This window comes from Cheilinus undulatus, linkage group 4 (genome assembly GCF_018320785.1).
Source record: "Cheilinus undulatus linkage group 4, ASM1832078v1, whole genome shotgun sequence".
In the NCBI taxonomy this organism is placed as follows: Eukaryota; Metazoa; Chordata; class Actinopteri; order Labriformes; family Labridae; genus Cheilinus; species Cheilinus undulatus.
Window position 1 is genome coordinate 30,906,088 of NC_054868.1, and position 27,420 is coordinate 30,933,507.

At 41.2% G+C, this 27,420-nt stretch overlaps 1 protein-coding gene across 12 annotated transcripts in view; it reads right to left on the reverse strand.

Moving 5' to 3' along the window:
- Positions 1-27,420, reverse strand: part of LOC121508239 (nuclear factor 1 X-type-like) — a 165,944-nt gene that overhangs the window by 89,919 nt on the left and 48,605 nt on the right. The window contains exon 1 of one of the 12 annotated variants that reach the window (XM_041784956.1): positions 26,347-26,500. The exons of 10 other annotated variants lie outside the window; for them this stretch is intronic. In XM_041784956.1, coding sequence (XP_041640890.1) covers positions 26,347-26,373 — 27 coding nt within the window. In that variant the 5' untranslated portion in view covers positions 26,374-26,500. Of the gene's footprint in view, positions 1-445; positions 1,163-26,346; positions 26,501-27,420 lie in introns of those variants that run through there. One more of the 12 variants, XM_041784958.1, reaches the window with a different exon arrangement.

A 27,420-nucleotide genomic window follows, 5' to 3' on the forward strand; every position in this document is an offset into this window, starting at 1 on the left:
AGGACGCACTTTACAAAACACTGCGCAACATAATACTGAAAGACGGCAGGCTAGGAGATGAAAAAAGGGAAATCAAATATCTACTTATTTGACTCCCTCTAAGTAAATACAGTGTAAACATTTATATGCCTGTCAAATCAGTATGAATTTCAACAAATTAAAAATAAAATATAATGCTAGACTTTCACAAAAAAGGAATAAAAAGTGAATCAGTGATTTAAAAATCCTTTCAGAATAAAACGTTAAAAAAGCATTTTTAAACAGACTGAATGTGTCAATGCATGCACACAAAAAATTTGAGAAAACCTGCACCCAAATTCTAATTACTGAAGAAATTAAACAGAAAATATTCATCAATTAATCACACAACTTGGCCGGTACATAAAATAATCCAGTCACAGGCGTAATCACAAAACGTATAAAACAAAAACAACTTGGTAGTTACCATTTTGCTCTCTCATCATAAATTCAGCCCGCTGATTGCAAAGAAACTTAAAAATGTGCCACCACGAAAGTAACGTTGAGTCAAAAAATGAAAAAAGCTCTGCAGTAATGCTGCGTTATTAGAAAAAAAAAAAAAAGGCTGAGAAAAAAAAATTAAGCAAAAAAGAGAAGCTGAGAAAGTGTCCAATGAAAGCAGCAGGGGGGAAAAGCTGAGAAAGAGGATACAGGCCAAGGGGGCGCAGTGTAATACCAGCACAGGAACACAGGAGGTACTGTAGCAGGAGCTGCACAAGAGGTGCTGTTCAAGAGCACAACAGAAGGAGAGTGTAGAGAAGTTCAGCAATCTCTCTGTCTAAAGGCTAAAAAAAGAGCAGGGTATGGCCAGAGGAAAAGAACAGATACTGCAGAAAAAGGATAAAATTGTCAAAAAGTTAAACAAGCCTTTCTTTTTTGCAAAAATATGTAGGAAAATATCGCTGAAAATACAACAACAAAAATGTTTGGCAAAACAGCGCGGGCTATTGGTTCAGTTCTCTAGGATCTGCATAAGACTCACGGAGAGGGAGAGAGAGAGCTGGACAAGGGGGGTGCGGAGGAGAAGAAGAGGAAAAAAAAACAAAACAAGAGGACCGAATCAATGTTGGAAGAGTGTGCACGACCGCTGGCAAACCCGAGTGCAGCTTCTTTTTTCCCCCTCTTTCTCTCCAACTCTGTCTCTCTTTCTCTCTTCCTCTCCACTTTCCTTCTCTAACCATTGACTGAGTCTGTGCCAACATGCAGAGGGCCCACCTATTTGGCATCGAGTCTCAAACAGCCCAGCCAATACGCACGCTCCCAGCGCTGAAAGGGAGGGAAGAGAGAGATGGCAGAGGGAGAAGCAAAGATGTGGGGGGTGGATGGTTGGTGGCTGGTAGTGGAGAGAGAGAGAGAGAGAGAGAGAGAGAGAGAGAGAGAGAGAGAGAGAGAGAGAGTGAGAGAGAGAGAGAGAGAGAAAGAGAGAGAGAGGGAGAGGGAGGGTGGGGGAGAGATGGGGACTGTGTGTGGTGCAGGCAGAAGGCACGTCATTAGCCAAATAGACAAGTTCCAATCTAGTGCAAAGGCAAAGTCCAGAGGATATTAATTTTACATGCATCCAATCCAGACTGCACCCGCCTTCTAAAACCCTCTTTCTACCCCACCCGCGCCTTCGTCACCAGCATGGTCACAGCCATCCCAACAAACCAGCTCGCTCTCCAACCGCCACCCCCCACCCTCAAATACACACCACCACCCTCCAGCCTCCCCACCACCCCCCCTCTCCGCTCGCGTTACACCACCTTGGCATGGGATGGCATGAGAAAACACAGGCCCAAAATCCCACTAGACCCTGAGACCAGCAGCTGCTCCTGGATTTACCACACAAACAAAGAGAGGAGGGGGGAAGAAAATGCCTGTTAACCCCCCCACCACCGCAACCACGAACACCCCAACAAAAAATACCATCCAAAAACATGCTCTCCTGTTTTAAAATGCACTCTTACGTCCAAACTGGCCCCTTCTCTCAGAGTATTTTTTTCTGTTCATCCACTTTAAAAGCCCTGACAGCAGACACACAGGAAGGAATTAAAAGTTTCTGTTACCAAATTACAGAGCAATCCAATTTGTGGGTGACTGACAGGAATCAGTAGACAGTTATGACTGAAAATGCTGTGGTGGACAGCTTAACATTTAAGTAGCCTAGAGAGTGGATATTTAAATTTCTGAATTATGCTATACCGCTTCTCTAATACCTGTGCAGATTCAAATACAGTGTTTTTTGTATAAGCGACAAAGTATGACTTGTTTTCTACTGCAGCCAGTAAATAGCTCATATTTTCAGCATTATGAAGAACACAATAACACATGATTGGGATTGAGCAGCCAAAAGTGAGGGAGCGCAGGGCTGTATAGTTGCCCTGGCAAGCCCCATGACTTGTCCTCATTGGCTGACCTGCATGACCTCAGAGGGAAAAGCTTTGCCCAGTGCACCGGGGGAGATATACTTGAAAAACAAAGGCTCGCACAAATGATCAATTCACCGTGTCCCATATGAAATAAGTATTGAGATATCACATCATTAGAAGTCCATGAAAGGGTCCTACAATGAATTTAAAAGGAACACATTTGCACAATGATGCTGTCTAAACTAAATGACTTAGTCTGCAGGGCTCACAGGAGTTACAGAAATGGTCATAACTGGAAAATCTGCAGCGGGAAACAAACAAAAAGCTAACTTGTCATGTGGCAAAGTTGAGGGCCCGGACATTTGATTGTGGGTTGAAGCCCCCTGCTGTGCAATGGGACAGGCTGTCTGTGTGAACGCCCTACAAAGGCCAGAGTCCTCTGGTTGGCTCCCAGGACCGTCAGATTTAGCCTGGCCTGCTCCCTCTGTCAGCGTCTGACAGAGGAGCTGCAGTCTGGATGACTGGCTGCTCCAATGACTGACTGGCAGGCTGGCTGTTAGCTTGGCTGAAAGGTGACATGACTGGCTTTGTGAATGACTGGTTGGCTATCCGGGTGGGTGGCTAGCTGACTATCTGGCTGCCTGACTGGCTCATCACTGCCGATGCTAGGGGGGGGCAGACCCCATCTGGACCAGGCCAAGCTGGGCCGAGTGGCGATTGTTCATACTAGCATACGCCTGCTTTACACAGCCACGCCGAACACGTGAAAAATGTGGGAATAAGAGAAGACGGCAGAGGAGGAAAAAATATGGGCAAAATGAACATGAGGACATGGAATTAAGAAGATGTGTGTTTGTTTTTGAATAATGATGGCCGAGGTGTGTTTGTCACTTATTTGAAAAGACTGCAAGGATCTACACTTTTTGAGGAATGGGCCACAGATAACGAAAAAAGGAGTGACAAGTGCCAAATAAAACTGTCACTTCCTGTAATATCATCATTCCATAACAGACAGGCAAAATGAAAATAACCAAGATGCCTATCAGGGAAATCCAAAACCGCCTTTTTGTCCATCCAAACCAGCAACACATTTTCTTGTGTAGCTCCAGCCTTAAACTGTTTTTGAAGCAACATTTTACAAATTTACTCTTTAAATGGCAGGAGATGATGAAAAACAGAACCTACTATGAGACCACAAATTCACTCTTATTATTAGGAAAATATTATTTGCATGAAAAATGTAATCCATTTAACCCCCCCCCCTTTTCAAAATCTCCAACTTAGTCCACATCCAATACATTCATGATCATGAACTGGACCAAATACAAAATTTTACACACCAGGATAACAAACTTTAAGGTCCCTGCATAATGTGCAGTTAAGATTTTTTATGATGTTGGCCAAAAAGCGAGTCTGTGTGGCACCCTACTATTTAATGTGTCCAGTTTTCTTCTCCTTTTTGTGACATTTAAACCCACATTCCCTCAGCTCACTAGGGAGTTTCTACAGAGTTTCTGCCCAGACTTCTTCAGGGCAGAACGAAAAGGGTTGTAGATTTTTCTAGGCCTCGATGCTTGAGCTAGTTAGGTGTCCGCTCTGCAATGATTTCAGTAAGAGAGCTCATCTTATCTTTGCATGCCATGCTCTGTCTTTTAGAAAACGGCGACCTTTGTTCACCAGGCTGGGCAAAGGGACAATATCCCCTCCTGCCCTCCCTGACTGGGTACAACTAAGAGGGACGGAGAGAAATGAAACCACCTCAGGTTTTATTAACAAGGCCAAGCTTAGAGCTGCAGCAACTGCCAGAAACACAACACAAATGAAAACCATTATTGAAGTATAACAGTGATTAATAAAAGCCTATGGAAAATTAACTCACCATAATATGCTGTGCATTTAACAAAGGCATTTAAAGTGATACTTTTAAGACTTAAAATGCTTTATTTGGGTTTAGGCCAAAAATTAACTTTCTGTTTTTTTTTTCCAAATAATATATTTATATAATTGAACACTAACAGAACACCTCAATATATTCTACAGGTTTGGGATACAATATTAAGCATGTAACAGATGAGCACAACAAGCTAACCCCTCTTTGCAGCCAGACTGTGCTTTAGCCCAAGGGGCCGGCGCCCTGTCTCACACTATTGTAATACAAAATAATATTATCCCGCCTACTGAAAGAAAAAAAATACATAATACTACCGCCTCATTTATTGCATTATTTATCGGGAAAGTAAAGTCATCTCTCCTGGACTCATTTGACCTCAGTTTTGTCACTAACGACCGTCCTCCTTCGTCTGTTAACGTGTACGGACTGTCGTCGCTTTTTAAGTTCATACACATATTTTACGCTCTCTTAAGTAAAATAACGCGTCAGTTTTCTCACAGTAAAATTGCCCTAAATGCCAAAAATCTATCACCCTTTCTTACTCCGGTTTTCTCGGTCCTCTCTCAGCACCCAGTCTCAAGCGGCCTACCTTGCACCAAAAGGGTCAAAATTAATGTCAAAAAGTCGACAAGGAAATTAAAACGGCGGTCTACTTTGAACACCAAATTTAAAAGAGTGAAAAATGACCTCCTTGCCGCCAATAATTAACCAGAGTAAATAAATCAATTAATTATACACAGACGCGTTTCTGCATTACTCCTACAGGCACCCATCAAATAAGCTTACATAACGCGAGACTACTGTCAGCTTAATGCATTAAGGAAGGACTATTAGATCCTGACTGTGGGCTCTGTTTACATACAATTGATTTATACAAGCGTAATTAGAGCCTATTTCCGACAGCGTTTTCAACAGCTCTAATAAGTAATTACCTGAGAGAAATATTTGGTATGCAAATAAAAGCCAAAGGGCTGACACCTGCAGGATGCGTGTGAAGAAAGCTCAGATGAATTCATTTTTTGATGCCGCATCCTGCACATCAGACATTCATTCTGTCATAACAAAGAGAAACATAAGAGGATTTCAGGCTCTCTGCATTGTATTAAGCCTAAAGTCACAAATTCTATTTCTTCTTTTTTATTGTTAGATTGTTACTCTGGTTAGACATAAAATTTTATTTTAAAACAATCAATGCGAAAATAATGAATAACGGCTAATTAAAACAGAATCAAATTTCTAACAGGCAAAAAAAAAAAAAAAAAAAACTGTAGAAAATCTCATTTGAATTAAACCTAAAAATGCACCACATTACAATTCTTATATAGTATTTTATTGTATTATGTTAACTGCATAACCTGTATAAAACTAAATCTCTACATAATGCTGTTTAAAATAAATAGTTCTTATATTGGCATTTTTTTCTTCCAAAGAAAAATTAAAATTAATTTCATCATGCGTAGTTCTTCTTGTAACCAAAAAGTCTGCGTTTGGAATCACATTTTTAAAAGAAGCTTTATATTAAACAGCAAAAAAAAAAAAAAAAAGTGATTTTTTTTCATTTTATGAAGGTTAATTATTTTCAATACATGCCATGAATATTTTTTATGAAATGTATTTTATCAGTGTACCTTTTATTTGCAGTAAGAATTAAAAACCTGAAGCTGCAGTTCAATTTCATATTTTCAGCTTTCTTGAAATAAACCATTACTGGGACAAATGTTGATTCAATATTTTTTTTTAATGCTGGATGCATTTTACTGAGGGCAACATTTTGCTTATGAATAATTATTACTATTAAACAGAAGAGTTTCCTAGATACATTGAAGGTAGACCCAACAAAAAAAGGTTAAACACAAAACACATCACATACACACATATATGACTAAGGGAGGTTACACAAGGCAGAGTGAGTCAGCACTTGAATTTAATTTTGATGTCTGTGCAGTGAAACCACATTTAAAAAGCACCACTGAGATGTAAGGGAAAGACCAAGAGATCTGAACTATTTTCCCTTTGCCAAGGTGTGTGTTTATTTTTTTGGGAGGGGGGTTAAGGCCATTTGTATGCTGTGCAGGAATAACCCCGTTTGTGCCCACTCTGCTGAAAAAGAAAGTACAAGAAAAAAACATCTGATTGGGTCAATTTTAAATGTTCCTCCAAAGGAGGGGTTAACAAAATTAAAAGACAGAATCCTGCTGCCATTACAAGGTGATATGTTAGTCACCTTACAAGCCTCAGAAATATAAAATAATTACAGACAAGCTGACATTAAATAGATTTTCCGTGGAAACTCATGAAACACAAAAAAGTCCCTCTCTTTCTTCCTCTCTCATTCACTTATTGAAGCCCACACACACTCACACAAAGACCCACATTATTCCTCTTAAAAATTTCCTCCTTTACTTCTTCCTTGCCAGTCCTTCCGTTTCCATCCAGCTCAAACACCTTTTCATCCATTTGACTCCCTGCAATTGAAAAAAAATGAAAAAAAGGGAAGAAAACGTCCCCTCTTTATGCTCGCTTCCTCTCATCGGCACAGATTGATGTTAAAAGTGTGTCTGTGCATCGTTTGTAATTACGGCTGTTTACACACTAAAGCATTACTATGTGTGAAAGTCTGGAAGCCATTTGTGGCATGAGGCAGAGAGGGAAAGACGGAGTGAGCGAACTTTAAACAGCTCCAGAGACACGAGAACTGATAGCAAAGCTGGGGCTTCTGATATGACTGTGGACCCGGGATATTTTACACTCAAATATGCTCCCACATTTACTGAGGGGTTTGGTGTGTGCAGACTGTTTGTGCCTCGACTGAAAGCACAAATGAGATAAGGTAAATGACTTACAGCATTTTTATAAGTGTCTAAAATTAATCAGCCAGGATTTTCTGCAGATTTTTGGTTTGTTTTTATGTGAAAGACATCTAAATTAGTGACATCCTATGTAGTTTTTTATAAACATAGCTATTACCACACATATCCTCAGTTTATATTATAAAAGAATCAAAACATAATAATGAAACAATAACATCTTTAGATTGTAATTTTTTAATACATTCAAGAGTTTTTTTTTTTTTTTTTTTTTGGCTTCGATTATTTGTGGAAAATCTTTATAATATGTACCCTTCAAAATAATATGTAGACAGCTGTGTGAAACATTATACTCCTTTTACTGCATTACTGAATGTTAATCTTGATAACTGCACCATCAATTAGACTAAATGTTTCTCTTAGGGATGATGTTATCATCATATAAATAAAACTAGGCAGAATTATAGATTTCAAACTAAATTAGGGGATTCTGGCACAATAATTTAATCAAAGCGCTTCAACATGTGGCTGCAGCTAGATGGGACTGTATTGGATTACATGTACACTAAGTGAATACATATAGACTTCTGCATTTGTTCCATATATGTGTGTTTACATTACTTTGCTTTCTGTAGCAGCGCCTGTGCAAATACACATGCACAAACTCAAACATCCACACAAAGACTGATATGAAGTGCTTTTTTCTGCTTAAAGTGAGAGCGCAGTATTTCTCCTCGACCGGGGCACCCATTTCTTTAAGGTCAAGTAGACGACGCGATCCTTGGAGTTTAACGTGTGTGTGTGAGGGGTGATGGCAAAGTGTGGCGTCTTTCTGCTTCAACTCTACGGAGCAGGAGTGAGTCCCTGTCTCCCCTTCTCTCAATCTAGGGTCGTCACATTACTCTAGTCAAAATTTTAAAAAATCATCAATTAATTAGGCAATACCTTGTTTTATCTTACAAAAAGTTTAAGGAAACTCATGCATTCTGCAAAGTTGCAGAAATACATTTAGGGCCATTGTATTGACATTGTATTTGTGCAATTTAGACAGTGCCCTCTCCCTTTGAGTTAAAAGCATGAGTACGTTTTTTAAAGCTTCAGTATTTTTGTTACTTCTGCAAATCACAGTAATTAAAAAATGTATAGTATTCAGATACAAGGTATCAAAGCAACGAAAATTTTGACAGCCAAACTCTTAACCACAGCACCCACTGCACACACCTTCAGAGTTCCAGTCGGTACATGCCAGCGGTGCACAGCGGCTCCCCGGCCCGTCCTGCAGCTGCACACAGGGCTTTGAACCTCATGCTTAGCAAATACAGCAGATAATGAAACCTGATATCCACCCCCTCCACCTCTCTTCCATGCCCTCTGTGCTCCTACAGCAGCCAAGGCCTGCTTCTCCTCACACAAGAGATGCACTATTGAGGGACTTTCTCTCTCACTCTTTTGCCCCACCACCCAAATCTCCCCCTCATTCTTTTATTCCTCCCTGCTCCTCGTCCTGCCAGTCGGTAAGGCGAGGTGCCAACCTCTCCCCAATGCCGGGCAGAGTGCCCTCACCCTTTATGCAAATGCTTCACCACTAGCCCAACTCGCACATTCATTCTGTGCCCCACCAACCCACAGCACCACCCCTACCACCATCACCTACTTCTCTATTCCCTCATTTATTTCTCTCACCTCTTACTCTGCAGCCCCAACCACCCCTACTTTTAGCTGCATCACCTGCAAACTTCTACCAATTACCCCCTTCTATCATGTTTGCTATCTGTGTTCCAGCTTCTCTCCTCTCTCTTCTTTCACTGTGGAAGTCCCTCTCTTCTCCTTTTTTCTCCCTGCTCTCTCTCTCAAACAGCTTGACTCAAACTTGTTCACTCATTCCTCTGCCACTGCCAGACAGGCAAGTGCAGAAACTCCCTTTACCCTCTCCCTCTCTTACACACACAGCCACAGCCACTCATGCTGCAACTCATGCCCTGGAACTTCCCTTAAAGGGAAAGTATCTGTTAATAAATTACACTTTTCCTTATCTCTTGCACTTTATAAGACCATTCACAGCTATTTGTGCATTAAGACTTGCATTATTTGAAGGATCCAGATTGCAAATCTGTCCTTTCTTCTTTGCAAATTTATACCATGTTTATCTGAGATGGATTGCTTCCTTGATTGCAAAGCAGAGCAAACCAAAATGCCCCCTTGATAGAAGCAAAATCATGGAGGGTTAATGCAAAGTGGTGTACTTTTAGGGGCTGACTTGCTTGGTTTTGCAAGGTGTAGAAGGATATACATTTTTCCAGAGCATATTACAGCATGTGACTAAAACCCTAGCTATTCCTACCTGGGTGTTAAGAAATGTATTAACTATGGGATGAAGCCGTGCAACACTGCTTATAAATCCCTTTTAAAAAGAACTTGTTTTCCACATCTACTCTCCTTGGTTCTCAAAAAACGGCTGTTTAAAAGTTGTATAAAATGTAATGATGGGGCAACAACCGTCACAACCAACCAAAAAATGCATATCTCTCATTTGGTCCCCTCTGTGGTACTGTAGAAACATGCAAGATGCAAAAATCAAAGATGGTGGACTCTGTGGAGGGGACCTTCCCTGTGTATAAATAAAAGACTGATTCTGAGTCAACAAAAAAACTTATATTCAGGGGATTAACATTATTTAGATAGGCCTACTTATAAATATCATGTTTCATTTTTACCAAATCTGTTGGGCTAAATGCTACTAGGCTTCATTTTTTGCATTGTTCCTTTAAAATCTCTACTTGTTTGTAACTGTAAAGCTCCTCTGAGGAACTTTAGTTGAACCTGTCCTGCACGTATAAAAGTCATGTTTTCTGATAAAAAAATATATAATTCTTTTAATTGTCAAACTTTCTGATAAGAGATCATAAAATGCCGGCAAATGTCTGACACCTGCTCCGTGGCAGCATTTACAAGCATAAAATATTACCATAGACTCTTTGTTTTTTTTTGTTTTTTAACCGGTGGTCTTGTTTGCTTTTGCAGGTCATATAGAGACAACAGTATTAATTCTAGCCTGTTTCACAACTATCAGAAAACTCCTCACAGCAGCTTTAATCTTCATATTAACATGAAAAATTTTGTTTAAAGTTGAAATATGTGGCAACTTAAATGTTTTTAACAGACCCAAGGGAGATCTCAATAATCAAATGTCTCAGCCTGGTGACCTCAATTGATTATTTTGAGTCAAAACACAGGAAGTATTTGTAGGCATGTCTCTTCTGCAGATGGGAAACCAACCCTGTTACATTACCAGACTAATTCCACATCAGTGCACTCCCTATCAGGAATGGCGAGGCTTGTGGATTTAATTCTGCTTATCATGTGAGTTGGACTTCTGCCTGTGCTGAGCTGGCGCTGCGAGGGTTAAACGGTGCCTGCTCCCTGTGGCATGATATTAGCTGGGCCTTTGCCTGTGCGCTCTGCCTTGTCTGCACTGAGTTGGTTGGTGTTAGAGGGGTTAAGAGCAGGGTGGCTGCTCCAAGTGGCTTCACTCTGATCCCATTAGGGTTAAAAGGTGTCTGTTCCAAATGGCTTCCTGAGATCCGAGTCCTTAATCTCTGCTACGCATGATGGAGTTTGGGTTAAAGGGTGAGACGGGCTCTTGATATGGCAGCGAGTTATGCATGACTCCAAGCTGGCAGTGTGAGGGTTACAGGTCACTCTGCCCATTTTGAGTGACAGTCCCTGCAGGGCGAGCACCATGCTGGGCCGGAAGAAGCACACAGACGCATGCATGGCGAGGAACAAAGAGCCTACACAAACATGCAAACACACATAAAATCATGATGACACATAAACACCACAACAACTAAATCATTTTGAAAGTTTTATCTCCCAAAACCGACACTTTCTTTATTTAACAATGATCCACCAGAGCGAGGGGAGGATGCACAGACACCAGCGCAGACAGGGCGCCTCTGGGTGAGCGTGTGTGCAGTTATCTCCTCTGTGACCGCACTTGCTAACTTCCCCAGCCTAAACTACCACCTCACATAGACCTCAGGAGCACCACAGCACCACAGGCAGACGGCCATAAGTACATATCCTCAGAGGGGACATAAAATTGAGGAAACCCACCTCGATAAAAGCCACCTCACAAACTCAGACAGGGCGAGAAAGAAAGATAGAAAAGCGCAGGATCACGCAAAAATCAGATGAATAAAGTGAAGCGTATTCAGTCTATAGTTCCCATCAACATAAAATATAAGACATGTTATTATTAAAATAGACAATACACTTTTTTCTGCTATAGCACATAATAGATTATAATATTCATCTGTTTTTTTTATAGTTCTGCGTATTGCCTCTTGGTTACCTTAAAATCCCTCTGAATTATTCTGAGAAATGGAATCACATGTAAGTGAAATACTGCATACGTGTAACTAAATATGCCCTAACTGGCCTCACATTGGATCCTGCCAGGTTTTTTTCCCTCTTCTGCTCAGTATCCCGCTCAGATTTACAGTTTTCTAACAGACAGAAAAGAAAATGCACTTCTTAAATGCAGTAAATCTTCTTCCTGTGCCATGTTATTTTTCAGTAAATAGTACAGTGTTTATCAATTCTCAGGGAAACTGGTCCGCTATGAAACACCAGTCAGTCTCCATTTATAAACATGTGATTGTATGAAAAGATAGTATCACAGAAAAGTGAGCCAGAAGGAGCGAGCTGGACGGAAAGCAGTGAGAGCTGCCACGTCAGATGCTGCTGAGGCTTCTTGGCTGTCAGGACTAAAACGCATACACACAATGGAGACACACAAACGCACCGAGTCCACACATCCACATGAGTGCACATGCACACGTATACGTACACACTCTTACACAGCACGTAGGGGTTTGCCTTTGCGGTGCCGTTTTAGGGAGCTGGAGTCATTAGCCAAAGCCTGACGCCCTAGCTCAGTGTGGCCATCACCGCTGTCTCTCTGTGAATCAACATGGATGGAGTGGCTCCATCAACAACACACACAAGCCCTAATAATAAAACCAGCAAATCCCTCTCTCCAGTTTGCCTGCCACATGCCAGAGAAGGCCAGCCCTGGTCCATTCATATCCTGTCAGGATTGCTTCTGGATTTGCACTTGCTGTTTATTTCTCTTTTTTTTATGAACATTTTTTTCTTTAAACTTTGAAAAGTGTTTTTACACCACTAATACAAAGTGTTTATGCACATGCACACAGATTGAATATTCTGCAGATTGTGTCTCTAAGAAGAACCTATAGAGAAAAATTGTGGGCGCTGAGTCTGCCCAAAAAATCAGATGCAAAATAGGATTTGGCCTCATTTTTATTTAGAATAGCTTTCCAGTTCCTGGAGAAATGACATTATTGAATACAACAACGCCATTGTTTCATCAAATTTTAGACAGGCTTTCAGTGTTTTGTTTATTTCCAGAGAGGAAAAATGAAAGTTGGAACACCATTTTTCAATCTGAAGAGAGAGAAAACGGCTCTTGTGCGGAGATTTGATTCTCCAGATAGCACTTGGCACCATTTACTTCCTCTAAGTACTATAATATGGTTATGATACATTAGCATTCCTTCGCATCACCAAAGAAACCCAATATGTGTGTATCAAACATTTCAGTGAGACGGGAATAAAAGAAGAGAGAGACAGAGAGGGGGGAAGTCAGGTAAAGGATTAGCATTAACCAGTGATAGGGAGAGAGATGAGCAGCATTCCTACAGACAAAGCCCAGCAATTGGAGAAACTGTTTAAGATAGCCTGCACTTTTCTCAGGAGAGGCAGACAGGGAGTTAGTAAAGTGGCTTTTAAGCTCACCAGATCCAACATATCCCAGATAAGACTGTGGCTCTTCCTGAGGGAATGAAAAGAGAAGTAGCAGAGAGGGCGGGGATGAATGGAGAAAGAGAAAGACATGATGCGAGAGAACGAAAGACAGGAGAAGAGAGGGAGAGAAGAGCAGACAAAGAATAGGTAAGAAGTCTAATGGAGAGTTTTGGAAAGAGAGAGAGAGGGCAACGATGAAATCTCAGGTAAGTGAGAGCATAATTCAGAGAGTGCGCTTGGTGTTGGTTGATCCAGTCCCATACAGAGCAGGGAATGAACCCGTCGGCCCGCCTGCCCCTCCAGGATTTTATCACCTGCATGGAAGGCAGCTTGAATACACAGCGGCTAACGTCATCAGTTGCTGCTGAGCTTAGCTCACCTCTGTTGGCTTTTGTCTTTAATCTTTCCATTCAACACAATATTCTCAATTTTTGGGAAAACATAAAAAGTTTCATCCAGCAGATGTACGGGATATGCACAAAATGCTGTAGATACTTTTGTAAATGCGTTACATGTTAACTGTTTTGTCATTTTATTTCAGCATGCTTTCTCTCCTCACTTTTGCACAATTTCTTAACAATCTATATGTCATGTTTTTTGAACTTGGGGCTGTGCATAACAGTTTTAATATCTAAATCACCCTGAGTAGCAAGTTGGCCTTTTGTAAGGACTAAATCTTTATTGTGTTATTGAATTAAGATCAATGTATAATTCTATATCTAAGTGGTTCTCAGCATGTGGGTCGGGATCCCCTAGGGGGTGGCGAGATACTGAGGAAGGAGGGTCACCTGATGCCTTCCAAAAAACAAAGAATGGTTTTAAATGATCCTAATTGTATATTTTACCCATTTTTATTAAAATATATGCACAAATTAGTTACATTTAAAATAAAAACAAAGTCGTTTGGTGAGATTTCTGCTGTAATGTTTGAAAAATAATTCAAATGTAAGTCTGCACATGAATATTCAGCTGTGTTCATCTATGCTGCAACCATCTTCAGGTACAGTGAGGGTCTCCAGTCTCTGGAACCTATATTTTGGGGGTCCTGGGCTGAAAGTTTTACGTAGTTGCGCAGGAAAGAATCCACAGGTTGGACTCGCACCCAGGCCACCTGTGTAGATGGGATGCACCTTAACCAACAGGCCCAAACCCCCTAAATTTTTATGTCAGCCTGTGTGACCTGCATTGTAAATTAAATTGCATTCATCTTCATCAAATACAACTATATCTCCCTCAACATTTTGCTCTCCACAAACATGCATACAGCAATAGCAGACAGGTGCACACAAACCAGAGGCTGAGAGTCAACAAACAAGGGTCACTTTTTAATCATCCCCCATGTGTTTATTTAGCATTGGTCAAGTTTTCACTTATAAACCTCCCGTTGCCGCCCCCCCCCCCCCCCTTCTTTTTTAGACTCCACAGAGAACATTTAAACAGTATTAATTCCTCTTGCTGGGAAGGGGACGGCCTTTTCCCGGAGCAATCCATAACATCTGAATATAAAAATAAATACGAAAGAGCGGGCGTGTGCGCTTAACCCCAAAGCAAGGAGGGAAAAAACCTGCCGGGAAGTTTGACGGCGGTGTGTGTTTTTCCTCCATTTGGGCCAGTGTCTGGGACAATATTTTTCCCTGCAGAGTAGCTCGCAGTGTGTTTCCACCTTTTCTGTTTTTCTTATTCTTTTAATGTCTTTATCAACCCTCCATTTCTGTCTCTTTCTTCTTTATCTCTCCCCTTGCTGCCCCCCTCCCTCCCTCTCTCTCTCACTCTCTCTCTGCTGGACGCCCCTGTGCCAGTTAACTCACCACAAGCCAGAGGGAGGACCGCAAGAATGCTTAAATCAGCATAATTAGGCCTGTGTGTACTTTAAACACACACGTTTCCCCCCCAAGCCTGGACCCCTGCCACCCGTACACCGCTGTGTACGCAGCCACGGCCCGTCTCTTTAAGTCAATAAACACAAACATATCAGCAGTCAGCCTTGCACACGCACATGCACACAAATACATATGCAACACATGAGGTGAAAAGTGATGCTGTATCCCTCTGCGACACAACTTTAACCAAACTACTGAGGCTACCTCCATCATCCAGCTGTCACCCCCCCAGCCCAAACCGCCCTCACCACATTGACACAGTCTGACCCTTTACACAGTAGAGCTGTGGGGGAGGAAACTAAATGACTTTAATACCCGGGCTCTGTGCTGGAAAGTTGCACTTTCGTAGAAAAAAAAATTCCATAAGCAAGCTGGTAAAAATTAAACGTGCACTAAAACAATGGCAGCGCTCTCAGTTTGCGGCTTTTGCCCCACACACACATCTGCATGTGTTTTGGGTTTCAGTGGCGCATTAACAAACAACTGAATCCAGGGTGCCCGGGCTGCACATGGGGATTATCAGCAGTCATTACAGACCATTTAATAATAATCACTGCCATCAAAAACTAATCAGTCCAAGCATGTGATATTTGGATGGCCGATATCATAGAGTGGATCATATTAGTGAAGATGAGGGCGGATTAGAAAGAGTCATTTAAATGATCACACAGGAATACACACACTGTTAGCAGCTTATTATTGAAAGAGCAGCTCTGCGTGGGATAAAAACAAAAGCAGAGAAGATGCATAGGAGTTTACAGCACCATTCACTAATCAGGAAAGTTTCAGCACCTTAGTTCGGCTATAAAGGCATCCAATAAAAAACATTTCACTCCCTCTTTAAGGATCTCAAACATGCACTGCTTCTGCAGAAGCTTCAGGTGCACATGGATGCTATGAGAAAGGCCTGCACTTGCAAGTAATGATAAAAAAAATAATATAAAAATGCAATAAGATGAAGTGTGCCTAGCATAAAAGGCCTGGTAGCCCTTCAGCCTGCGGCCCTGTGCAGTAATTTCCATTCAAAAGATATGCACTCCAACAAGCCACTCCTCTAGTGAATATAACTCCATGCATCTGGCTTTGGAAGCACACAGCGTTACCATGGAGTTTATATGTCACTGACGCAAAACATGGAGTTAATTTGATTTCCATTTTTAACATCAGCTGCCTTGAAAACAGATAAATTTTATACGGGCCTCAGCTCGCTCTCCTCTCAGCTTCACGCTGCAAGAAAAGAAAAAAAAACGATCAGAACGCCACGCTCACTCTGCCCTGGAAAATATTCTGTCAGCAGCGTTTGATCAGAGTGGTGTGATACTGTTTATATGAGGGGACACACTGAAAACTAGCCACAAAGAAGCAACTCTGTGTGACTCTCTCACTCTGTCTGTCAGTCTCACTGTCTGTCACACTCACAGAGGCATGCACACACTCATTTCTCTGTTTGTACACTCACACAGCTGTGGATCTTGCTCAGGGTTCAACTGAGGTAAAGATATGGTATATTACGCAATGGCTTATAGATTTTTCCACCGCTGGCGAGCTGCCAGAGCTCTCAATCGGGGAGAGAGGGGGTGAGAGAGGGAGAGGAAGAGGGAGAGGGAGAGAGAGAGAGAAAGAGGGGGGATCAGAGAGCAGCACATTTTGTTCTACAAAGTCTGACTCACTCACTGGATTCACTGGCTGCTTCGCTGCAACTGCAGGCCTCTATGAGCAGTGGTTACACTGAAAAAATGCAGCTGGTGTGTGTTTGTGTATGTGTGTTTATGTCTGCATGTGTGTATTTATGGCTGTGTGTTGCTTAATGATGAAGAGAGTTTTTACGTTGAAAATCAGATACACTTGTTAGGTCTGGTGGATATTTCAGCAATCGCTCCCTCAGGCGACGTGGACTGCTGCTGTTCTGTATTGGTCTGCCTCTGCAACACATACACTCACACATACACACACAGTGCATGCAGAAAAATAAATGACCTTAGGTAGTCATTCATCACAGGGAGAGGTCCTGACTTTTTAGTGTCAGTCCATAAACTAAACTAAACTTAAATAATGTGGTAAATAATCAAGGTTGTTTATAGTCTGCAAAAGAAGTTGTCCATTACCAGATTTTTCAAGTTCCAAATAATTCTAGCTAAAAATCAAATGAGGTCAATAACTGTTTCAAAACCAAGGCATCAAATACAAAGAAGTCCAAGGCAGCAAGTTGTGGATGATTTTTCATTTTACATTACAAGCAAACTCCTGGTCCCCGTCTACATTGCACAAACATGTTGGCAATGTTTAAATATTGCAAAAGTTTTTTTTGTGCAATTTAAATAGTGCTCTCACTCTTTTGCTTATTGCTTAAAAAGGCGACTGAATGGAATGCAAAGGGCCTACCGCAATTATTTTTGCAAGAGCCACAATCCAAAAATATCTGTTTTTTTTCCTAAAAAATGCATTTGATAATAGGGGTGATAAATACAGTTCTTTATTAAATGAAAAGTATGATGCATGGTGCAATTAGGGATGGGGATTGTAACCTTTCAATTAATAACAGTAATCCTTATCCATACTTCTAAATGATTTAGGTCTTTATCACTACTACCATTAAAATTCTTTAATTATTTTTTGGAAATATGAGATGATAAGACTTTTTAAAGATATATTTTGGGGCTTTTTTATGCCTTTTTTTTTACAGAGGAGGACAGTGGATAGAATTAGAAACGGCGATGAGAGAGTGGGCAAGTAACAAGAGGGAAAGGAGCCACAGGCCAGACTTGAACCCGGGCCACCTGCATACTAGGCCACAACCTAACCACTAGGCCATATGAGGGCATATGATATTACATTTTTAAAAGAACTGGTTAAAATTGAGTTACTCTATAAAGGTTGTAATTCCATTCAACAGAACTGACCACAAAGTTTGGGAGCGCTTACCACAGCTGCTTGGGAGGAGGAAGATAACTGTCCCAAAGAGGAAGCAGCACTAAGAGTTGACCAAGACGTTTTTGAACTATAGACAGTCAGAAGGTTCTGTGTGTTGCTTTACTTTGATCCACAATTTTGCCAAGGCTGATGGACTCGAGGGCTGGGTTCCCCCTTTCCAGAACTGATGACTCTGCACCAGATTTTCAGCTTTTGAAAAATGCTAATTAGCAAACAACATTAGATAAACAGATATATACTTTATTGTCATTCAAAAATACACCACAAGTGCAAACTGAACAAAATTTCATTACATCAGCTCCAGAAAAACTAAGGCCTTGGACACTTAATTAAAACATAATTAAAAATAGCTAGATCAGGGGTAAATGTTGCACTCTGAGTTAGAACTGTTCCATTAGCTACAAGCTAATAACTAGGGTTAATGGGGGTTACGACTTACAAGTCAGAATTACGAGTCCAGGGCACATTTTTGATGATGTCAACTCTGAATTTCCCAGTTCTGAGCTGAAGTGGAACACACCAAAATTGTAATCAGTTTGGTTTGATGGGGTATAAAAGACTAGTCACAAAAGAGCCATGGGTCCTCGGTTAGGTCACACTAGCGGCACAGTTCGAATTACGGGGGAACTAAGGGGAGCTCGGCTCCCCTGAAAAGGACATGTGCTCCCCCTGAAAGCCACAGATGAGACGTTTAGGGGAAGCCCTAAAAAGTTGTAAACATGTAGGTTATTTTATTCTATGTAAATTAAGTTTCCTGAAAAATAAAAACAATAGAATGAAACTCTTCATGTTGTTTTAATACTTATTCATTACATAACAAATCAAAATGTTGTTGCCCAAATCAACAGAATTCTACACCCTTTCCTGCTGTGGTCATTCATGGCGATGCTGCTCTGATACAAGGTCCAGAATTACATATGTATCTAAACTTACTAGTGACCTGGCATTTTTCTAATAGATATTGTTGGTATAGAAAAACATTTACTTGAATTTTCTCTGAATGAAGTTGTGCATAATACTAAAGTTTTTGTAGTGCCTAAACAGCAGGTTACTAACCTAAGTGGCAGAATGACTGCTAACTCTGATGTTAACCACACCCCACTTGTATATGTATGTACAGTGCAGTTGACTTGCACGCAGTGGTGCACATCAGAAAATGGGGTTCCCCCGAAAGCCACAGTACACTTACTAGTGGTCTGGGTTCAAGTCTGTCCTGTGGCTCCTTTCTACAGTTCCAAAGTTTATTAAAAGCTTTGGTACTTTTCAATACCATTAATTGGTACAAAAGGGATGCGTGATATTGGTTTTCCATCAATATCTGATATGTAGATATTTACAAATTAATTTTAGCTGATAATGATAATATGTAAATGTAGTTGTGACCAAAAAACCTCAGGCCTTAAAACGCTCAATTTAGAATTTAAAGATGTAAGAATTCATGCATTTTACTCCTGAAAACAAACTTTAAAGGGTAAGGAATGACATTAAATAAAGAAAAAGACTTCAGCTTAAGTAGGTGTGTTGATCCAGCCTTTCACTCCACCAGCTTGTTTGTTTTTACAGCCAATATTTACAGCTTATATTGGCAGATTTTTATAGACAATATATTGGTTTTAAATAATTCTGGCATTCTCTGTGATTTTATTGTCTTTTATTAGATATGCCCTGAGCTATTAAAGGCTTTTCACTTAATCACTGACTAGAGTGAGTGTGCCTGAAGAAAGCCATGGTGGCTTCTTCATTTTTTGGCAATTTACCAAAAATTCCTTTTTTCAGCTGACATCTGCCAACGATATCACGTCAATAATATCGTGCATCCCTAGTTACAGTAACAGAGATTGTATTATTTTACAACACATGGTATTGAAAGTATTTAAACATTTGACAAATTTGTCTGAAAATAAGCAATGTAGTAATGGCTTCTTGAAAATTTATTTGAAATTTTTGCCTTTGCTTGAACAGGACATCTAAGAAATGCGGAGCGAGAGATTGGCGGCTGACATGCATCAGACAGCATCAGGACTGGGACTTGAACCTGTGACCACTGGGACAAGACTGTAGCCTCTGTACATGGAGTACCTGCTCTACCATCTGCCTAAAACAAATGTCTGTAGACTCTTCCTACTCTAAAGGCTACCCTATCATCTAACTTTGAGGCCTTCCTTGAATTTAAGTACCATGCAAACGTATCTGACATACCAAAACAGTCATCAGACTCCATGCACAAATAAACGTCAAATAACTAAATGCCTCTGACGTGAATGACAAAAACTCTAATGTGCGTGCATGACAGACATTTCAGTACAGACTTCTTCCAAAAATGAGACTTGGACGAGTCAGTAAAAGAGGCCCAATCTGTTTTGAATCAGATGCTCGCCTGTCAGGATGATCAATACGACTGTTTTCTTGATTTACTTACCAAGTACGTGACGTGCATATGTTAATGAAACTTGTGCGGCTCTCATATCAGTCTTGTCCATATTTTCCCGCCTGGATTAAGAAGGCAGACATACTGTTCTCACACACGGCACAGAGACGTATTCACAGAGCTGAGTTGGCCTAGATCTTGCACACCAAGGTTTCCCCTACTCTTTTAATTGGGCCCTTGATGCTCGACATAGGGTGTACTTCCTCTAATTAGCTATATCTATAGTGTATGGGAGGGTGTATGAATGCGTGCATGTGTAAAATCCTCTTTTGAGCAACTCCAAACTAACTAAGAGCTTTAATTTCACGCTAGGCTGCATTGTCCCATTCAGTGGGGTTACCCCCACAATAAAAAAGCCTCTGAGAAAATCAAAAAGAAACGGGGCTATGGAGGAGGAGGGGGATGGAGAAAGACACATAGAGAAAGGGAGGGAGGGACAAACAACAACAACAACAACAACTGAAGCTCATCCTCGAACAATGGCCATCTCTCACCAACCGTTACTTCTGTTCTAAAGCAAGCTAATTGAGGAGGTGGAGGAGGAGGAGCAGGATGAAGGTGAAGGGGAGTCTATCCCAAGCAGCTGCAAGAAAAGCTTCTGTGTGAGTTCCTCAGGTTTTCAAGTGTCTGATCATCGTTACTTTGCTAACAAACAAGTCTTATACTGCAAACTACTCGTTGATGCATCTTAAAAACCTGAAAAATATGAGAAGCTGTCACGCTCAGGGAGAAGATGAAGATGTCAATCATGATTTCATAATGTGTACCCAATTCTTACCTGCTGCCAAAAAATAAAATTATATTGGCTTGTTAGCACTGCAGCTACAAAAGCACTGTGGGATAATTGCAAGTATTTAATTCTGCAGCACTTTCTGCTCTCATGACAAAAGCTGGCCAACGTGACAGAGATGCGATTCAACTCTACTGCTCGTCCAACACGCATGTGTCTATCTATCTCTAACATACATGAATGCTCAGTCTGATTTTAGATATGTGTGTGCGCTGTATGGATTGGTAAACACAACTATATCACAGACCAACATAAGACTGCTATAGGGGCCGCCTGATTCCACTGGCCACAGATCAGCCTAAACCTAATCCACACTAGGAGGCAGAGGACCAGGAGACACATATTCACACGAACCCACACACACACATATGCCCATTCATCCAGGGGACAGACACCTATTACCCTGTTGTGCCAACTGCCTTGGTAAACCATGATAAATCCATTTTCTATGGGCGGTCAGGAAGACTGCACAGATAAGGGATGAGCAGAAAGCCACAGTGCAGGATTTAACTCACCTCCAAGACACATTCACACACAATAACACAAACATGGCAGAAGCAGGGATGGACTGTCCGCAAGCTACCTCAGGGTTGAGCCCAGGGCCTTCAGCGGTCTCTTTTTGAAAAAGCTAGGGTCCATTTGTGCATGCATTTATCTTAATGTCTGTAATTAATATTTAAGCTAAAGAGTGGCTTGATTTAAAAACTTCTGGGTCAACACATTAGGTCAAGTATGGCGGCATATGCTGATTGGCACTTTGCTGCCCCTGCCCTGCTCTGGCCTCCTGATGGCCATCTTCCAGGCCTGCATCAGGCAACACATCCTTTAATATTATATCAGGAATATTTTACTCTACTCATAATCAAAATATATTTATGCACTGCTTCAATACATGGGCATGTTTTGCTATTCACCAGTTTTCCTGCTCTTCTTCCTCTGTCCCTCAATCCCTGCCTACCAGCTCAAAGTCTGGGCCAAGCAGTGTATAAGGTGGACCTGGTTTGCCTCCAGCAAAAAAGGATGAATAAGTAAAAGGAACACAATGTACCCCTGGGTTCTGCCTACAACCCACCGCCTGCCTGCCTGCCATCCTGGCAGAGTCGGCGGGCCACTTTTACCCGGCCTACCGTCCACTACAGCAAACCTTTTCTCCGTCCACTGCCTGTGCTGTGCCTACCAACAAGCTCTGCTTGAGCAGGATTAGTGTGGGGGTTTGTGTGTGTGCATGCATATGTGTGTGTGTGTGTTCAGGGCAAAGTGATGCCAATGAGGCCCGGTATGTTACCAGATCATGCAGGCCCACCTCGGTTTACAGCAGTACGCTGTTTGGTCCTAGTGAAACCAGAGGCGAGGGCTGACATCGGAGAGCCATCGGCCCAAAACGGGGAAGGAATAAGACACACAGGGTGTGCAAAACACACACACACGCCCTCACACACATGGACAGCCTGGTTGAGACCTTGGATTTGACCTTTAAGTAAGCAAGTAGTATTTTAAAGCTCTACTCACAGACAAAATCCAAAAAGTGCTTTCATTGATCATAAAATAATATACAGAAAAAAGGTGAAAATATGAGCAACACAATATAAAGAATGCACAACATTCACAGTAAACACACCAGGTGTTTAGGCACCTGCCTAAACAGATGCTTTCTAATGAAATATGACTGAAAGGACAAATCAGGGAGAGAAACTGAAGAAAGCTCCACTTGATTTATGAGCTGTGATGCACAAAGTGCAGCATGGGCTGCACACATATTCAAAATGCCCTGATTCACAAACACAGTTTTTGTGAAGAAGATAAATGCCTTCATCTCCAGCAGCAAAGATACTGACTACAAATCTCCACATTCTTTTCCCCTCTTGTTGCTATGGCTATATGGCATGGCTACAGTATGTATGGCTTTCAAGTTCTTAGCCAATCTGCACGCCTGTGTGAGTTTCAAGCACTCATCTGATCTGTAAATCTAACAACATTTTAGAACTCCAAATAATCGGACATGAAGCGCTTATATGAGCAAGAATCGAGCATGCAAACAAAACCCTTCTCTCCCCCCGTTTGTGAAAGTGTGCGGGGAAAGAGTTAAACAATCTCAGATAGAGAGAGAGAGAGAGAGAGAGAGAGAGAGAGAGAGAGAGAGTTGCAGCAAAGCTTGAAAAGTTGGCAGTGTTTGTGAGAAGCGCTGAATATTAGCAGCCCACATCTCATTTGGAAAAGCGGGACTTATAAGTGGAGTCTGAAATAATTGATTTAAAAAAACGCAGCACATAAAAGTTTTAATTAACGACGCCTCCGTGACCTTCAAACCGCATTAAAACTTTATGCAAATGCACTTCCGTAACAAGCACGTGAAACAATGCCACGTAGCCCGTAAAAATAAAACAAAACAAAACAAAACAAAAAAACTCTCCAGTGATTTTTTTTGGCAAGTGCACGTGCACTACTTTTTTGGCTGATCCGGGTCTGTCACCTACCAGACCATTCCAGCAAAGCTTTTATCAACATGAATTATACATTGTGGATTGTTTACATGAGTTTTGCATGTTTTCTGTGATTTGTGAATTATTTACAGGGCTTTGATCGAAGAACTGCCTTAATGGACTACAGAAGGAAGGATACAAGTAGTCCACATTATGCACGTTAGTGGTCTAGAATTCATCCATGTGTGCTTAGGCGTGGACACACACATTTAAAACAAAGCATACACATCCTGCCGTAACATTAAACCACAAATCTTTAAAAAGGGCGACTACAGTAAATATAAGGCGAAATAAAAAAACATACCTGCACACCTCACACAAGATCATTTTCATCCGCTCTTATCTTTTTAATATCCTCCTAAATACAAACAAGACTTTTCAAGGAGATGTGAGCGAAGGCAAACAGCGTAAACAGCTGATTGATATCCATCAGCAGGAGCGGGGGAGACGCACGAGCTGCAGCCTAAGCAGATCAATATGTATCGCGCATATGGGCAGCACGCGCCCATGCGGCGCTCGTGCGAGAGGATCTGCTGCCAATTAATTTTAATTAATGGAAAGAAAGAGGAAACTCGATGCGGACCTCTGCCTCATAGCACTACGCGTTTGGAAAATTATCTGTTCTAAATATGCAGTGGGGCTGTTTGGACTTATTTTACGGAGCAAATCAGAGAGACTTTTGATTAAAAAAAAAGTCTCCGTCACTATTTCTTAACTCTCAGAGGTTAGAGAGAAATAAGAAAGTAGTGCATTCTATATTTTGCAGCCATTACGTTTCCTTACTTTATTAAAGAGGGTGTGATGGAGTGTAATTTCATATCAGAGCAGTGCTGATCTCATGTTTCAGACAGTTATTTAAAATATGAGAGAAAACACACTGAAGTTTGGTGTGGAGGCCGCTCCGTGGAGTTCCTGCATGTTTTAGGGAGCCTGCTCTGTTGAAAAGAACAGCCTTATTTTAGGTCATTTTCTCCCTTATGTAGGACTTACGTGTTAAAACACGCTAAAGTATAATGAGTAAAAAAATGTGTGCATTATCCAACAGCATACATGCCGAAGGAAGACACAAATGGAAGAAACGGCAGGCCGTGACCTTCCCACAGAACTGGAAAGCAGAAAGGATTGTAGACCTGGAGCTAAACAGATGCAACCTCAAAAGGCACTAGCATTTTATAGTGTGAATTATTTCAAATAAATTATACTAAACAATTTTGTTAATCAGGCTTCTTACAGAGTTAGTCTGACTTAAAGTAGTCCTTGACCTCTGAAAAAAGCGTCCACTCCTCTTGACATACACTAAAATTGAGGTGTAATGCTACGCTTGAACTTGACGTCGTCTTTAAAGTATTAATTAAAGACTGATAACGCCGAGTTAGAGTTTGTTGAGCGAGTGATACGCCGAGCGGCGGAGGGAAACACGGAGAGAGCTGCGGCGACTGCAGCTCGGCGCGCGTGCAGCTCTCATCTGTTAACTCTGCACTGACTGCACTGGAAGTCTGCAAGCACAAGCCTCAACTAAAAGGCATTCAAAGTTTGAATCATGCAGAGCGCTGCAAGAAAATCAGAAAAGGTCACTTATAGCTTGACCTTTGCTGCTGTGAGCTCTTCTATGAGGAGTTTTTAAATATTACTTTGCAGATTAAATTATCATTATTAAGCCTACTTACACAGGACTGATTCAAGACTGGAAGAAATAATATTGTGTCATTTTTAAATATTAAAGAAATAAGACGCACGTCTCACTTGTGTCTAAAGGTCTACTGGGCCTTTTCTAAATGTATGGGCTCAAATTTTGTAAAGTGTACATTTTATTTTAAAAAATATTCTAGTATATCTAAGAATTATCACAGCCTATGGGCTGATAAAAGTCATTTGAAATCATTTAGATTTAGTTTTACAGCTTCAGTGCCAGAGGTGCGTACAGAGGACGAGGCCTCAAAATTCAAAAACTTACTTTAACTGTGCTTTAAAAAGAAAAGCTGAATATTCCCTGTTAATAAGTTAATTATACATGTGTCTTACAATGTTTTTAATAAATGTCAATCAAATTTAGTCTAAATTAACTGTATAACCTATAACTTCTACCTGCACCCTCACCACGCACGGCCTCTGATATTACGCACAAGAGAAAAAGAGTTTTTCGCAGAGTGAACCCCTAAAACTTCCTCTGTGCAATTTAAATAAATTAATTTAAAATCAATTCAGTTATTGGATAGAAGGATAGCATTGTTTAATTTTTAAAGGCCAGCTTTTTTAGATAAATCTCCAGTTCGGACTCTGCACACAACACATGACCACCCTTCTTCCTGTCACCTTCAGGATAAAACGTTGTTTTACATCAGACGAGGAGGTAGAAGTGTGAATAAATGGGAAAGGGGCAGTTTAGATGTGTCCACAGTGACCCGAAATGCCCCCTCGTCGACCGCGGCTGCAGTCATGCAGACCTCCGTCACAGCCGTGAGGCAGAAAGCCTAAAAACATAAACTGTCCAGCGACTCGTATAAAACTAAAATCAAAGCGTGTTCTTTCGTCGAGAAAGCCGGCATGGTGGCTGTAATTAATCGCCAACAGTCAGGGCATCGATCCCTCCTTCTTCCCCTTTCTCCAACCTCCGTTTTATATAAAATACATTTGTGAGAAGCGCCATTTTCTCTCCAAACCATGCGCAATGAGACGCGCAAGAAAGCCCGTTGGAGCAGTGCCATGAAAAAGAAAGAGGGGGAGAGAGAGCGCGAGAGAGGGAGAGAGAGAGAGAGAGAGAGAGAGGGAGGTTAAACACTATCGGGGAAAAGAGAGCAGAGTTGGAAAAAAGGTCCTTAAAAAGCAACAAATGACAAGCAGCGGCGGTCAGCACAGCACCGTAAGCACGTACAGTAGGAGCAGACCGGAGGCGCACTACACCGAAAAAACACAGCGAAGAAGAATGAAAAAGGTTTTTTCATACCTGTGTCAGGCAGTAAGGGGAGTACATGGCTGTGTCTAGAGATGAAAGTTGGAGTAGTTGATAATAAAGTTGGATGGAGGTTCGCTGCGGTGCCGCATTGCAAAGCCGCTGTGGCTCAGTCCAGGCTGTAACCCCGCCTCACTCACAGTGAAAGCTCCGCACCAACTTTAGGAGAAAGTTTTTCTGCTCGCTCTCCCTCCCTCTCCGCCTCCCTCTTTCTCTCTAACGCTCCCTCTCTCTCTCCCTTCCCGCTTTTTCTGTCAGATCGACGCGGTTCTAGCTGTATTCAAAATTATCACTGACTTTTTATTCTTGTTTTAAGAACGTGTGTCGCTGAAGCCCCCCAAAGAGGAAGCGCATGAAATACAGTGTCCCTGTTGTACAGTAGAGGCTTACAGTGCGCATGTGGGGCTCTGTGGTGAGTTCAGTCACCTCATCGTATTTTCTGGAAGGCTGTTTTATTAAATGCATATGGAAAATCTTTAATATCTCAACGGTATTTCCATCTGGATGCACGGGTTTGCTGAGGGACAAGGTTTGGTTAAGCTGCGGAAGTTTATCGCAGGATTTGAGCTTTTTTGAGGGAATGACTTAATTTTCTCCTTTAATCCCTCTGGTAAATTCACATCTATTTATTTTACTCTCATCATTTTTTACGATAGATAGATAGATAGATAGATAGATAGAGTCTATGCTGTAATCAGTGGTGTAGTAGTGCAGGTACACTGTTAATTTAAATATTTTTATTTGGTTTCTCTCTATTTAGAAGTGAGTATACTTTATGAAAGCTATAAAATAAGTGGATATACTCAGTATATCCTACACCACTGCATGAAATATAGTTTTTTATTGTATTGTATGTATTTATTTCAAAAGCTTAAGTATAAGTAAAAGTGCAAAAAAACACAAATGAGTTCATAGGTGATTTCCCCAAAAACTGACTCTTCGCAACTTTCTTAACCTTTGCTGCCACATAAAATGCAGAACCAGACCAAAGAGTGACCAAAAATAGACACAAAAGTGTGAAATTTCCTACTGAGATTTCCCTTTTTTGCTGTATTGTAGCACTCCATC